This window comes from Camellia sinensis, chromosome 2, assembly GCF_055761805.1.
Source record: "Camellia sinensis isolate YWXY chromosome 2, ASM5576180v1, whole genome shotgun sequence".
In the NCBI taxonomy this organism is placed as follows: Eukaryota; Viridiplantae; Streptophyta; class Magnoliopsida; order Ericales; family Theaceae; genus Camellia; species Camellia sinensis.
In genome coordinates this window covers 57,396,561-57,408,573 of record NC_138962.1, presented here as the reverse complement: position 1 = coordinate 57,408,573, position 12,013 = coordinate 57,396,561, and the positions used below count along the sequence as shown (strand labels likewise).

At 36.3% G+C, this 12,013-nt stretch overlaps 1 protein-coding gene and 1 pseudogene across 2 annotated transcripts; one reads left to right on the top strand and one right to left on the bottom strand.

The window, feature by feature from the left end:
• The first annotated feature begins 2,187 nt into the window (after positions 1–2,187).
• LOC114302919 (prolycopene isomerase, chloroplastic-like) lies at positions 2,188–8,384 on the top strand (annotated as a pseudogene). The gene is made up of 6 exons (XR_014360971.1): positions 2,188–3,728; positions 4,108–4,412; positions 4,536–4,711; positions 4,834–4,974; positions 6,816–7,051; positions 7,924–8,384. The product of XR_014360971.1 is annotated as a prolycopene isomerase, chloroplastic-like (transcript).
• A 959-nt stretch (positions 8,385–9,343) lies between these two features.
• LOC114302928 (cytosolic sulfotransferase 15) lies at positions 9,344–10,630 on the bottom strand (the record flags this gene model as incomplete). The annotated part of the gene is given in 1 exon segment (XM_028248041.2): positions 9,344–10,630. A coding segment is annotated over 1 exon segment (1,137 nt), but the record flags the coding sequence as incomplete, so codon positions are not given.
• Between the last annotated feature and the right edge of the window lie 1,383 nt (positions 10,631–12,013).

The window sequence follows — 12,013 nt, the reverse complement described above, 5'->3', positions numbered from 1 at the left end:
TTGTTGACATAACAAATAACCAGAATCTTGAGCAATGACATTAATCCCCAGAAAATAGGATAAAGACCCAAGTTCTTTCATAGAAAAGACCGAGTGCATCTGCTGAAGAAGCTGAGTGAGAATAGTAGAGTCACTGCCAGTCAAAAGTATGTCATCAACATACACAACCAGCAGAGTAAGACTGGTGGGAGTCTGTTTGACAAACAAGGAAGTATCTGACAAACTGGTATGAAACCCCTGCGAGAGAAGAAAAGCTGAGAAAGTGGAATACCAGGCTCGAGGAGCCTGTTTAAGGCCATAAAGAGCTTTCTGAAGTTTGCACACATGAGTAGGATAAGAAGGATCCACAAATCCTGGAGGTTGAGTCATGAAAACTTCCTCTTCAAGGGAGCCATGGAGAAATGCATTTGAGATATCAAGCTGAGTAATGGGCCAGTTATTATGAAGGGCAATGCAAATAAAAATGCGAATAGTTGGTTGCTTAGCAACAGGACTGAAGGTCTCATGAAAGTCTATCCCTGCCTGTTGCAAATAACCTTTAGCCACAAGGCGGGCCTTGTACCGGGCAATACTACCATCAGAATGTCGTTTAATGCGAAAAACCCATTTACAGCCGATGGCCAAGTGAGAAGAAGGCAAGGGAACAAGAGTCCAGGTACCCTGAAGTTTAAGAGCATCAAACTCCTCTTGCATAGCTTTAAGCCAGACAGTAGATTGAAGAGCTTCTTGGACAGTACGAGGTTCAGAAGTGAGAAGCTGAGTAGAAATATCAGAAACAGAGGTAGTGTGAAAACACACAGGAAGTTTGGCTTTAGACCGGGTGGTCATAGGATGGGAATTAAGGGAGACCGTAGAGATGGGAGCAGCAGACGGCTGGACAGTAGATATGGGAGCAGCAGATTGTGGTGATCTGGGAACAACAGATGGCTGTGAAATAGGTGGAAGGTCAATGGTAATAGAATTGATGGGAACAGAAGGAGGATAATTAGAAATATATGGAAAACGAGGAGAAGGAGAAGCTGAATTTGATGAGACTGAAGAAGTAGAGGGTGAAGACCAAAAGAAAGAGGGAATAGAAGAAGAAGAAGAATAAGAAAGAGATGAAGAAGAGGATAAGGAAAAAGGAAAACATGACTCATTAAAGAGAACATGTCTGGAGATGTAGATTTTACCAGTAATAGGGTCAAGACATCTATATCCTTTGATAGTAGGATGATACCCAATGAAGACACAGGGAATGGACTTGGGCTGAAGTTTATGAGAGATATATGGCTTAAGCCAAGGAAAGCATTGACAACCAAAAACCTTAAGTGAAGAGTAATCAGGCACAGAATGAAATAAAGCTTCAAATGGAGAAACATTTTTAAGAACAGAAGTGGGTATACGATTAATAAGAAACACAACAGTGGCAATGGCATCAAACCAGAAAGACAAAGGCAAAGAGGAATGGTGAAGAAGAGCAATGGCAGTTTCAGTAACATGCCTGTGCTTTCTTTCGGCAACACCATTTTGAGCTTGGGTGTATGGACAACTAGTTTGATGAATGATGCCGTGAGAAGACAAATAAGAATCCATTTGTTTATTCACAAACTCAGACCCATTATCTGTTCTCAAAATTTTGAGAGAAGTGGTAAACTGATTTTCAGCATATCTTTTGAAATCAAGAAATTTAGCATAAACTTCACTCTTGTAAAGTAAAGGATATATCCAAGTGAATCTAGTGTAATCATCAACAAACAAAACATAGAACCGAACTTTGGCATTCTTAGTAACAAAAGGGCCCCATACATCACTATGAACTAAAGAAAAAGGAGAATTCACAAAGGAATTTGAAAATTTGAAAGGCAATCTATGCATTTTGGACATATTACAATCAATGCAAGGCATAGGTTTATTGTTGCCAGAAAAAGAAACAGGTAAATGAGAAGCTAAACTTTGAAATTTTTCATGAGAAATATGGCCTAGCCTTTTATGCCATAGTGGATCAGAAGTAGAAAAGCAGGATTGATAAGCATGTGGTGAAGAAGGAGAAGAAGAAGAAGCACTGAACTGATAGAGCCCATTGTTATTAACTCCTTTATGTAGAACCTTTTTCGTGACTTTGTCCTGAATCACAAAAGAATGAGCATCAAAAATAACAATGCAATTGTGATCTTTTGTCAACTGATGCACAGAGAGAAGATTAGAGGAAATGGAAGGAACATGGAGAAGATTGTTAAGATGAAAAGAATAAGTAGGAGTAGGTAAAAGACATTGTCCAATATGATGAATAGGTAAGGAAGTACCATTACCTACAGTTACTTGATCATGTCCAGGATAGGCTTCATATAGAGAAAAATTTGCAAGATCATTTGTCATGTGATTGGTGGCTGCAGAATCAATGTACCAAGGCACGCTTGTTTCATTTGAAGCTGATGCAGATGCAGAATTAGACGCTACAGAGGCTGTATAGGCTTTAGAAGGACCAGGACTAGAGGATTGAGAAGTCTGTGATGTTCTAGGTTGAAAATTTGGGTCCATACGGTACCAACAGTCAAAAGCTGAATGACCGAGACCACCACAGATCTGACAGCCTTGAGAAGAGGCAGATCTACCTTTATTTCGATTGTTGAACCTTCCTCGAGATTGCATATATCTGCCTCCTCTTCCTCTATTCCAGAATGAAAAAATTGAGAATTAAAACCAGAGTACGGATATTGTTGAGGAGATCCTTTAGCTGCTGTGTAGGCAACATTGAGATCAGTGCTGGTGTTGGAATTACTCATCTTAGCCTCAATATGAATAGATTCGGAACATAACAATGAGCATAGCTCATCCATAGAAATCACTTCAGATTTGGCTCGAATAGCAGTAGTGAATGCATCATATTCACTAGGAAGGCCATTCAAAGTCATTAATACCCAATCCTCATCATCAACCTGTGCAGAGGCTAGTGACAATTGATCTGAAATTTCTTTGATTTTGAAGAGATATTCTTCTATTGAAGAGGTTTTCTTTGAGACAGTTTGAAGCTTATTTTTTAGTTGATGGATATGTGATCTAGACAAAGATGTAAACCGTTTTTCAAGCGCTTTCCATACCTCAGCACTGTGTTGAAGATGGAGAATGGAGGAATACACAGTAGGAGAAAGTGTAGCAGTCAAACAACTCAAGAGATGTGCATCAATTGTTTTCCACTTTGCATAATCTGGATTTGGAAGTGTTTTTCCAGATGAATCCATGATCTCTGAAGCAGGACATTGAATCAATCCTGTGACAAATCCTAAGAGATCCATAGCACGGAGCATGTTTTGCATTTGACTCTTCCATATCAAGAAATTTGTAGAATCAAGCTTGATAGTAACCAATGATCCAAAATTTGAGATGAGAAGATTAAGATTTGATGGTAAAGAAGATGAATCTGCCATTGATGAAAACTTGCTCGTTGGAGCTTTATTGTTGCTCTGATACCATGAAGACAGATTGATCTTTGAATATTATTTCATCACACTACAAAACATTTTACAGATCTGTATATATATAGGAATGTTATAACAAACTCACTAAAACAAACTTTCTAACTACCTAACCATATTGTCTAACTAACTAACCATACAACTGCATTTTGCTGAATTGCTAATATAACAATGGTGTGACTTAATCAGCATCACAGTCCAATGCTGAGCTCTTGTCCAATGCTGAACTCTTGGAGTCCTCCTCTGCCTCTTGTATCTTATCAAAAACTTCTTGTAAGTATTATGTATATATGAATATATATTCAATTCCTCATCAGCCTTTTTTTTTTTTCTTCTTTTTCTTAAATATAGAAAGACTATGTTTTTAATATATATATTTTTTATTTTTTATTTTATTTTATTTTATTTTTTACTAGAGTAGAAAAGGAAAATCTTTGCTATCATTTTCTTTTCAAAATTGAGAATGAGCCAAAAAGTTTACTTCCCTTGTATTTGAGGTTGTCCAATATATCAAGCTAAAAGCTCAAGGCCGAATCACAAAAAAATGATTTAACAGATTGCCCAATATCCTGGATACGTGATTTTGCAGAAGTTGCCTTCATGATTCCCTATTATTGCTCTTATCAAGAATATAAAATGCATTTCTGTACAGGATGCAATATTGCCAATGTCTGCAGCTACAATGGCTCTGCCACCTTTATCTATTCAAGGTGATTGGGGTGTTCTATCCACTGCTGCAACTAGATATGCCCCCTCCCTCTTGAAATCCTTTGCCCAAATGGGACCTCAGGGAGCCCTTAGTGCTACAAAGCTTCTCAGACCCTTCTGAGACATAGTTGACTCATTGGAGCTGAAAGAGCCTTTTATACGAAATTGGATAGATCTTCTGGTTTTCTTGCTCACGGGTGAAATCTAATGGTATACTGTCGGCAGAGATGGTAACTATTACATATCAAGGTTTTTTCTTTATTTTTTTTGAACTGTGGTATGATTATGAAATATAAGTATGCTTGTGCTGCTTATTTTATTGATAACATAATAATTTTGTGCTTCAATCTTTTCTGGTATACATGTTTGCAGAATGGTACAAGCCAGGTTACAGTCTGAAGTATCCCATTCATGGAACTGGGGCAGTTGTTGATGCTCTTGTCCGTGGCCTACAGAAATTTGGTGGACGGGTCTCTTTCAAGAGTCATGTGGAAAATATTGTTGTTGAAAATGGTCGAGCTGTGGGAGTAAAGCTAAGAAGTGGTCAAGTGAGTAAATGATTTTAGTGTGGCAAAATTACAGAATTTGTCATTCAGATTGAATTATATTTCTTTCTTATTCATTAATTGATAAAAATAAATATTTGCTGCAATTTGTACGCGCTAAGAAGGCTGTTGTTAGTAATGCTTCTATGTGGGACACATTGGATCTATTACCTAAGGAAGTCATTCCAAAGTCATACCAGGGCAGGATCAAAATGACCCCTCAATGTGAATCATTTATGCATCTTCATTTGGGTTTTGATGCAGAGGTGAGTGATTGTAACAACCAAAAAAAAGAAGCTTTTGGTTCACTAAATGAAGTGCTTCTTTACAAAATCCATTATGAATTCTAGATCTGAGGAGGATGTTCCACATCCATAGTAGATTTATTTTGTACATATTCTCATGTTAGCAAAATTTTTATTTATTTTTATTTTTTTTTTCCAACTGTTCAATATCAGATGCAAAAGTTCTGTTTGCCCATTGCACTGTTTGTGGGTTAGCTTCTGTTGTGTAGGCCATCGAGTCTTATTTCACTACCTTAGAAAATATTTTTCACGTCCATGTTCAACATGAACCATGTTGATCTCTATTCAGTGGACAAGTGGTTAAACTTGAGCATTTAGAGGAGATGATTGTCTAACATAGCATCAAAGATTAGTTTTGGTAGGACTTTCAAGTCTCCGTGTGTTTATTTTTTCCACCATTATGCTTTTCGCTTAGCATCTATTATATTTTTACTGCATGCACCTTGTTTGTATGTTAGTACATTTGCAACCTATTTGATTCATCTGTTTGTTGACATATGAGAAGGGGGTCTGGTGTGAGGGAGGGTACAATGGCTTGATATGTGTTGTTTGGCCCAAATCCTAAATAGCTTTAACTTTTTTGGGTAGCTTTGATCCTATTAGGTCTCGGGTTCAAGTCTTTCCATTTAATCTAATACCTTATAGGATCAAAGCTTTGATATCATGTTAGAAAAATCTAAATTCAAGTCCTATTATCCTTTGGGTTCAAGTTTCTCACAGTAAGGTCTTGGGGAAGGACGTGAGAGATCAAGCATTTTACTGTCATTGGGTTGTCTAACATAAACCATCTTGACCAAAATTATCTAATCATATTGTTGTTGTGTTGTTGCTGCTGCTGCTGTCATCAATGTCTCATGAATCACGTGCTTGTGATATATTTTTCTATTGCCTCTATCCTTTTCGTGTGCAATATCCTAATTTCCATGTATGCTCATTTCATGGACTTCTTGGGTTTGGTTTGCTCTACATTTGTAGTCAACAGAAGGTTTCCTGTAACCTATGATTACTTTTGCTATCAACTTTGCAAATTTATTATATATATGATATGATTTATTCAATTTGCACAATTCATGTTGAAAGCTGATAATCCAGTGCACTATTTCACACCTAACGGTTGCATATCATCATATATCCCAAAGAATCGCTATTTCTTTTAGTTGTCGAATCTTTGTTGGATTGATCAATGTGTGATGTCCCGAATCCTCATTACTAATGGAATCCAAATGATCTCTGGATTGATTAGAAGATCCTTTCAGTTAGTTAGAAGCAGTTACTTGAATGAAACTAGATTTTGTGGAATTATTTGAATATTGGACGATACATTCTGTACCTTGGTAAAAACCGATCCTTGTTTACCAACTGCAGACTGCAGTAAAAAGTTTCCCACGTGTGAATGTGAGGGCTTGGGTGAGGCTTGCGAAAAATGCATTATCTATTGGTGATAGTGCACAACATACTTATGTCAATCTTAACTCTTTAAAGATAGATTTTTTTTTTTTTTCTAATAATGCTGAGACGAGTTGAAAAATAGTAGAATTGAATCACCATTTGGAGAAACTGAAATCACAAAGTGGTAACTGTAAGAAATTACTGTTACATAAACAAATTAAATAGATTGTTGTCTATTCTGTGGGATATGTTACATAATGTTAGCTTTGTGCTCTCTTCAATCGTTAAAATCTGTGGCATGACGACTTTTTCTCAATGTTGGTACTCTTTTAACTAGGCTTCATCTGCCACTGCTTTGGATGGTGTTTTCCTAAATCTGAATAAATACATCTAACATATGTTTTATTTATTAGGGTATAAGTGACGACTTGAAGATTCGTCATATAGTTGTGAATGATTGGGAGAGAGGAGTCAATGCTGATCAAAATGTTGTTTTAATATCTATACCCATTGTGCTTAGTCCAAATCTTGCACCCCCTGGGAAACACGTGTTACATGCCTATATGCCAGGAACCAAACCGTTTGGACTCTGGGAGGACTTGATCGTGAAAGTGCTGAATACAAAGAACTCAAAGCTAAAAGATCTGAGGTATGCTTACTGGCAACTTTTGTCATTGGCTTTTCTTATGTTGTCATTCATGACAAATGCACTAATTGAAAGTCGTGAAATTCAACATTATCAGAAGGAATAATAGAGCAAGTTCGGATAACTTATTATGAAACATTTTAATGACAGTCCATTTAGAATTTGACTATGTTATTGAGGTTGAGGGAGTTTTACATTTTTTTTTGCTGATTAGGTTTTTTATTTGCATCTTAAAGCTTGATCTGTTTAGTTAGACCCAATGTTTTCTAGTTAATTGTCAAATTTAAGAACAATATATATGGTATGCATAAATTTTGGCATTGGAGGTTGTCACCTAGAGCGATGACAAGTGTTATCATCTCTGCGTGCTATGGCGTGGGGTTGAGTCACGTGAATCAGCCTCTCCACAAAAATGTGGAGGGAAAGCTGCTTACTTACTATCTCTCCCAAACCCTATTGTAAGTGGGAGCCCTGTTCATAAGTTTTGGCATTCTTTTGATTTTTACCCATGGTGGAACTTCTCAAGAAAGTCTCAAGGTGTACATAATTTTTCCAATAATTGAAGCAACTTGATTTTACCATGTATGACGTGACAATATTTGAACCATCATGTCTTTGAGTTTCTCTAAAAAAATGATCAAAATTGCATATAATTTTGGAGTCAGAAGTTCATATTTCTGTGTATTCTTGGAATGTTGTCAACTTAATTTTTGAGTTTCCTATTAGCTACCTTGCTAATATCCCTGATTGTTCTCCTTTATTCTTTGAAATTCTCAAATGCTCATGTGCCATCAGATTATTTTCGAATAATAGTGTATGAAAAAGATAATTATTTTTCCTATTAAAGCAGTTCTTATTATTCCTTACCAATCCAGGTCTTGTGGAGGGCCGTGGAGCGTGCTGTTGGTTCAGGTTTTGATCGTGAGAAGTGTGAAGTAAAGTTGGTTGGAACCCCCTTGACACATCGAAGGTTTCTTCGGAGGGATAGAGGAAGTTATGGGCCAGCTATATAGGCCGGTAAAGGCACTTTTCCCGGACATTCAACTCTGATCCCACAGCTTTACTGCTGCGGTGATTCTACATTCCCTGGTATCGAAGTCCCAGCAGTTGCTGCTAGTGGCGCCATTGTTGCAAACTCATTGGTTTCTGTGTCTCAACACTCAGAGCTTCTTGATGCTGTCGGAATATGATAAAAGCTGGTGAGTTCTGTTTAATGTTTCTCTTGAATTTTTCCTCATTTTCTTGTATGTTTATTAATATTGTATATAATGTTTTTGAGAAACAAGTATTTTTCTCTTGCTATAAAATTTAAATAATACATGTTTTTTTTAGCACACACCGAAATTAAAATGAACCTCACTGAAATTGGTTGAATAAAAATCTTGGAATCTAATTTAATTAGATTTTTGCCCACCTTTTGAATTGGAAGCAAAAATAAAAATTACTCAAATGTTTTATGATGCATTTTTTTAATAATTGGTAGGAGAGAAGTAAGGGAAGGGGAAGCTTCATTTGTAGCGGTGAGACTCGAATTTCTCCCCCGGTGTGGGTAGGGGAGGAGGTGTTTTGTTACACACATAGAAAGATCAAAGTAGCTATCCGATAGGAAATACTGGTTTTAAGTTGTTAACATACCAATATTTTTATGATGATGATTACATTTACCTTCACTACATTGGTAACATTTGTGAGCGGTGGAGCCTATCAATTAGACCAATGAAATGGTAACACATAAGATGATGTTTGGATATTTTTTACCTTAAGTTAGAAGCACAAACAGATTGGGCATTATATAAGTTTAGACCTGCTGACGTAACTATTTTTTGGAGGCTTGCATAATACTAAGGTCAAGTAAAAACTTTTTGGAAATTTTTTGGATTGAAATTATAAATTATGTTTTGAACAGTTAGTTTTTGAAACTAGAGAGTAAGTCCATTCATCCTTGTTACATATTGGTTGTGGGGGGATTAATGCACGGGATTGGATTATATATCTTGCTTGATCTTGAATTTCACATTTATATATTAAAGTGGACCTCTAGATTGACCGTCCCTTTTGGACTTTATATCCTCCCTATAAGCGACTATTGAGTCTTATAGGAGGGGATGAGATACAAAATAGAAGGATTAAGGGGGTCCAGATTAGGGGGTTGAAAGACTAAAATATTCTCAGATTATAGTTTTTTTTGTTTGTTTGAGCAACAAAAAATCAATTTTATTGAAACAAAGATGCTAGCAAAGGGAGGACAAGAAGTCCTCTTACAAAGTCCGAAATACAAATCTAAAGACCAAAGAAACAAAACTACAACACATCACAACCGGCACTAAGCATGACAAACAACAGTCCAATTCCTAGAGACCATTTCTAACAAACATGACATAAGATGGAATTCCCGGACTTATTAGTTTTAGTAATCTTGTCCAACGAAACAAACATAGTAAATTTTCACAAACTAGTCTTGAATGCTAACCCAGAACCACCCAACTTTTCTTCAATGACCTTGTTCAAGCATTCCACCATCTCAAGTGTAAAATGATTGATCCAATCACCCACTTCACCTCTCCTGAAGAACGTCTTATTCTCAAAGTGTCTAATGGATTTACCAGTTTTGTTCACCTCCAACTCTCTCATATTGTTAAAGTTGCACAACCTTGATATCTCTTCTATCACACCTTCATTTTCTTCCTCTGAAGAGAATGGAACACTTGTAAACTCTGCTAGCCTCTTCATCTGAAAAATAATATCTTCTTTCAAGTCTTCGTACATCAAAAACAACACCTTTTGAGTCCTCTTCAGGCTCTCCTTCCAGTACCCCAATACATTGTCCCAAAAGGGCCCAAAACCAATGACACCCCTACAATACATGTCAAAAGCATCATTAAACGATAGAGGTTCAATGCTCTCTGGTCTAGGCTTAGACAAGAAGTGCCAGGCGGAGACAAAGGAGTCGTAGGGATTGCGACAGAGATAAACAACAAAAAAATTAGAGGTCTTGATTGAGTCAGGTAATGAATGGTATGGCATATGGGTGGAGAAAATACTAGATTGAAAATTGGAGAGGTTTAGAATACGACTACCTTGATGGCTGTCTTTATTAGCGGAGAGATTGGTCTTGTGAAAAGGGATGAGGTCGTGAGGGTTAGAAGTGAGAAGGGGGTGTTGGGAAAGGGTGTTGGTGTAGCGATGACGGTTGGCGATAGCAAATGTCAAGGCCTTCAACCAGGTGGTGCCTGATTTGGGCATGGTGGCGAGTATGAGGTCGGTGTCTTGAGCTTTGAAGTGTTGTTGGAAAGACATTATGCCTTAAATGTGCATTGAGGGGCACCAAAAGCCTTGGTAGAGATAGAGATCCAGACCTGTCCATCCCTTCTCTTTGGGAAGCAATTCTAGTGGATTGTCATGGCAATCTTCTTCTTCTCTGTCTCTAATGATTGGATTGCTTTTCCTTCCTTGAGTGTTTTCCGGGGAAGGTGGGGAGGGTATGTTGCTATGGTAGGTAATCCGCAAATTCAGTATTCTTGATCTTGATAATGGTTTTGAAAGCCTGCATAACCCCAATGTTGTATGTATATAAGCCAATGCTCAATGGTTTTGGATGCCTGCATAACCCAATGTTCTATATATATAATAATAACCAATGCTCCCAAAGAATTCTTGATCTTGACCTTGCTTTAAAAAACAAAACACTAGAGCATTTTTTTTTTTAAAGTTTATATTTACAGTTTTTTTGTTTATACCTATAGAATTTTTGAAACCATCAACCAAAGCTTGTTTGGTTTCTAAAGTGAGATTTTGATAAAAATGTGAAAGTGTTAAGTGTAATTTACCCTTTCATTTTTGTGCAAATAACATTACTGTTCTTAGATCTTTTACCACAAAATTAAGCTTCCATAACCCCAATGGTGTATAATAAAATGAAAATAATATGATTATAAGATTGATTTAATTTTTTTTATTTCATGGATAATATACACCAAGGGTCTTACAGAATGAATGCTTCGGATCATCGAAAGGGGGCCCGTAATGGGCCTAGCAGGCTCCTCAAGTTCTCTCAAGTTGATATTTGAATTCGAGAGAAACTCAACAGATATCATGTACGTATAAAGATTTATATAATTTATAATTTATAATAAGATAGAATAAAAGTCGGCCATCTTGATTCAGGGTTGGTTTGGAAATGGTCTATTTTAGTAATTTTTTGATTTTTTGACTAAAATATGAGGTGAAAAAAAATAGTATGTTTAAGATATTTTTTGACTTTCTATTAAAAAACATGTAAAAGTGGGGAGAAAATGAAAAATTAAATCTTTGAATAAGACCCACACGTGGTTAAGGAGATTGAAAATGTAGGAAATAAGATTCGAACTACTGACTTACTAATAAGGTGCAAGAGTTCAATAATCGCTGAAGTATCTTGGATTTCAGAAAACGTGCTAAATACTTTATATATAATAATATACATATATAAAATAATTAAGGTCTTAGTTGTTCTGGCTTAAGCAATCCACAAAGTTAATAAAACTATGATTAAAGAAGGGTAAATTATTAGGGCTTTATATATGATAATATACATATATAAAATAACTAAGGTCTTAGCTGTTCTAGCCTAAGCAATCCACAAAGTTAAAAAAAAATGATTAAAGAAGGGTAAATTATTAGGGCATCCAATCCAAAAGTATACATTCCAATTTTGTTTGGCCAAAGGTCAAGGTATTGAAACACTTTGTCCAAACCAACCCTGAATTTAGACCATTTCCAAACAGTCCCTGTAGTTTACACGATGTGTCAAATTAGTCCATATTGTTTCAATTTGCTCGATTTTGCCCTTTAATTTAACGGATTGTGTCATTTTAGTCCAATAAATAACGGTTGTTAAGTTTGATGGACGGAAAGTCAAACTATGTATTAATTTGGTCCCTGCAGTTTACACAATGTGTAAATTTAGTTCCTGTTAAAATTGAGCAA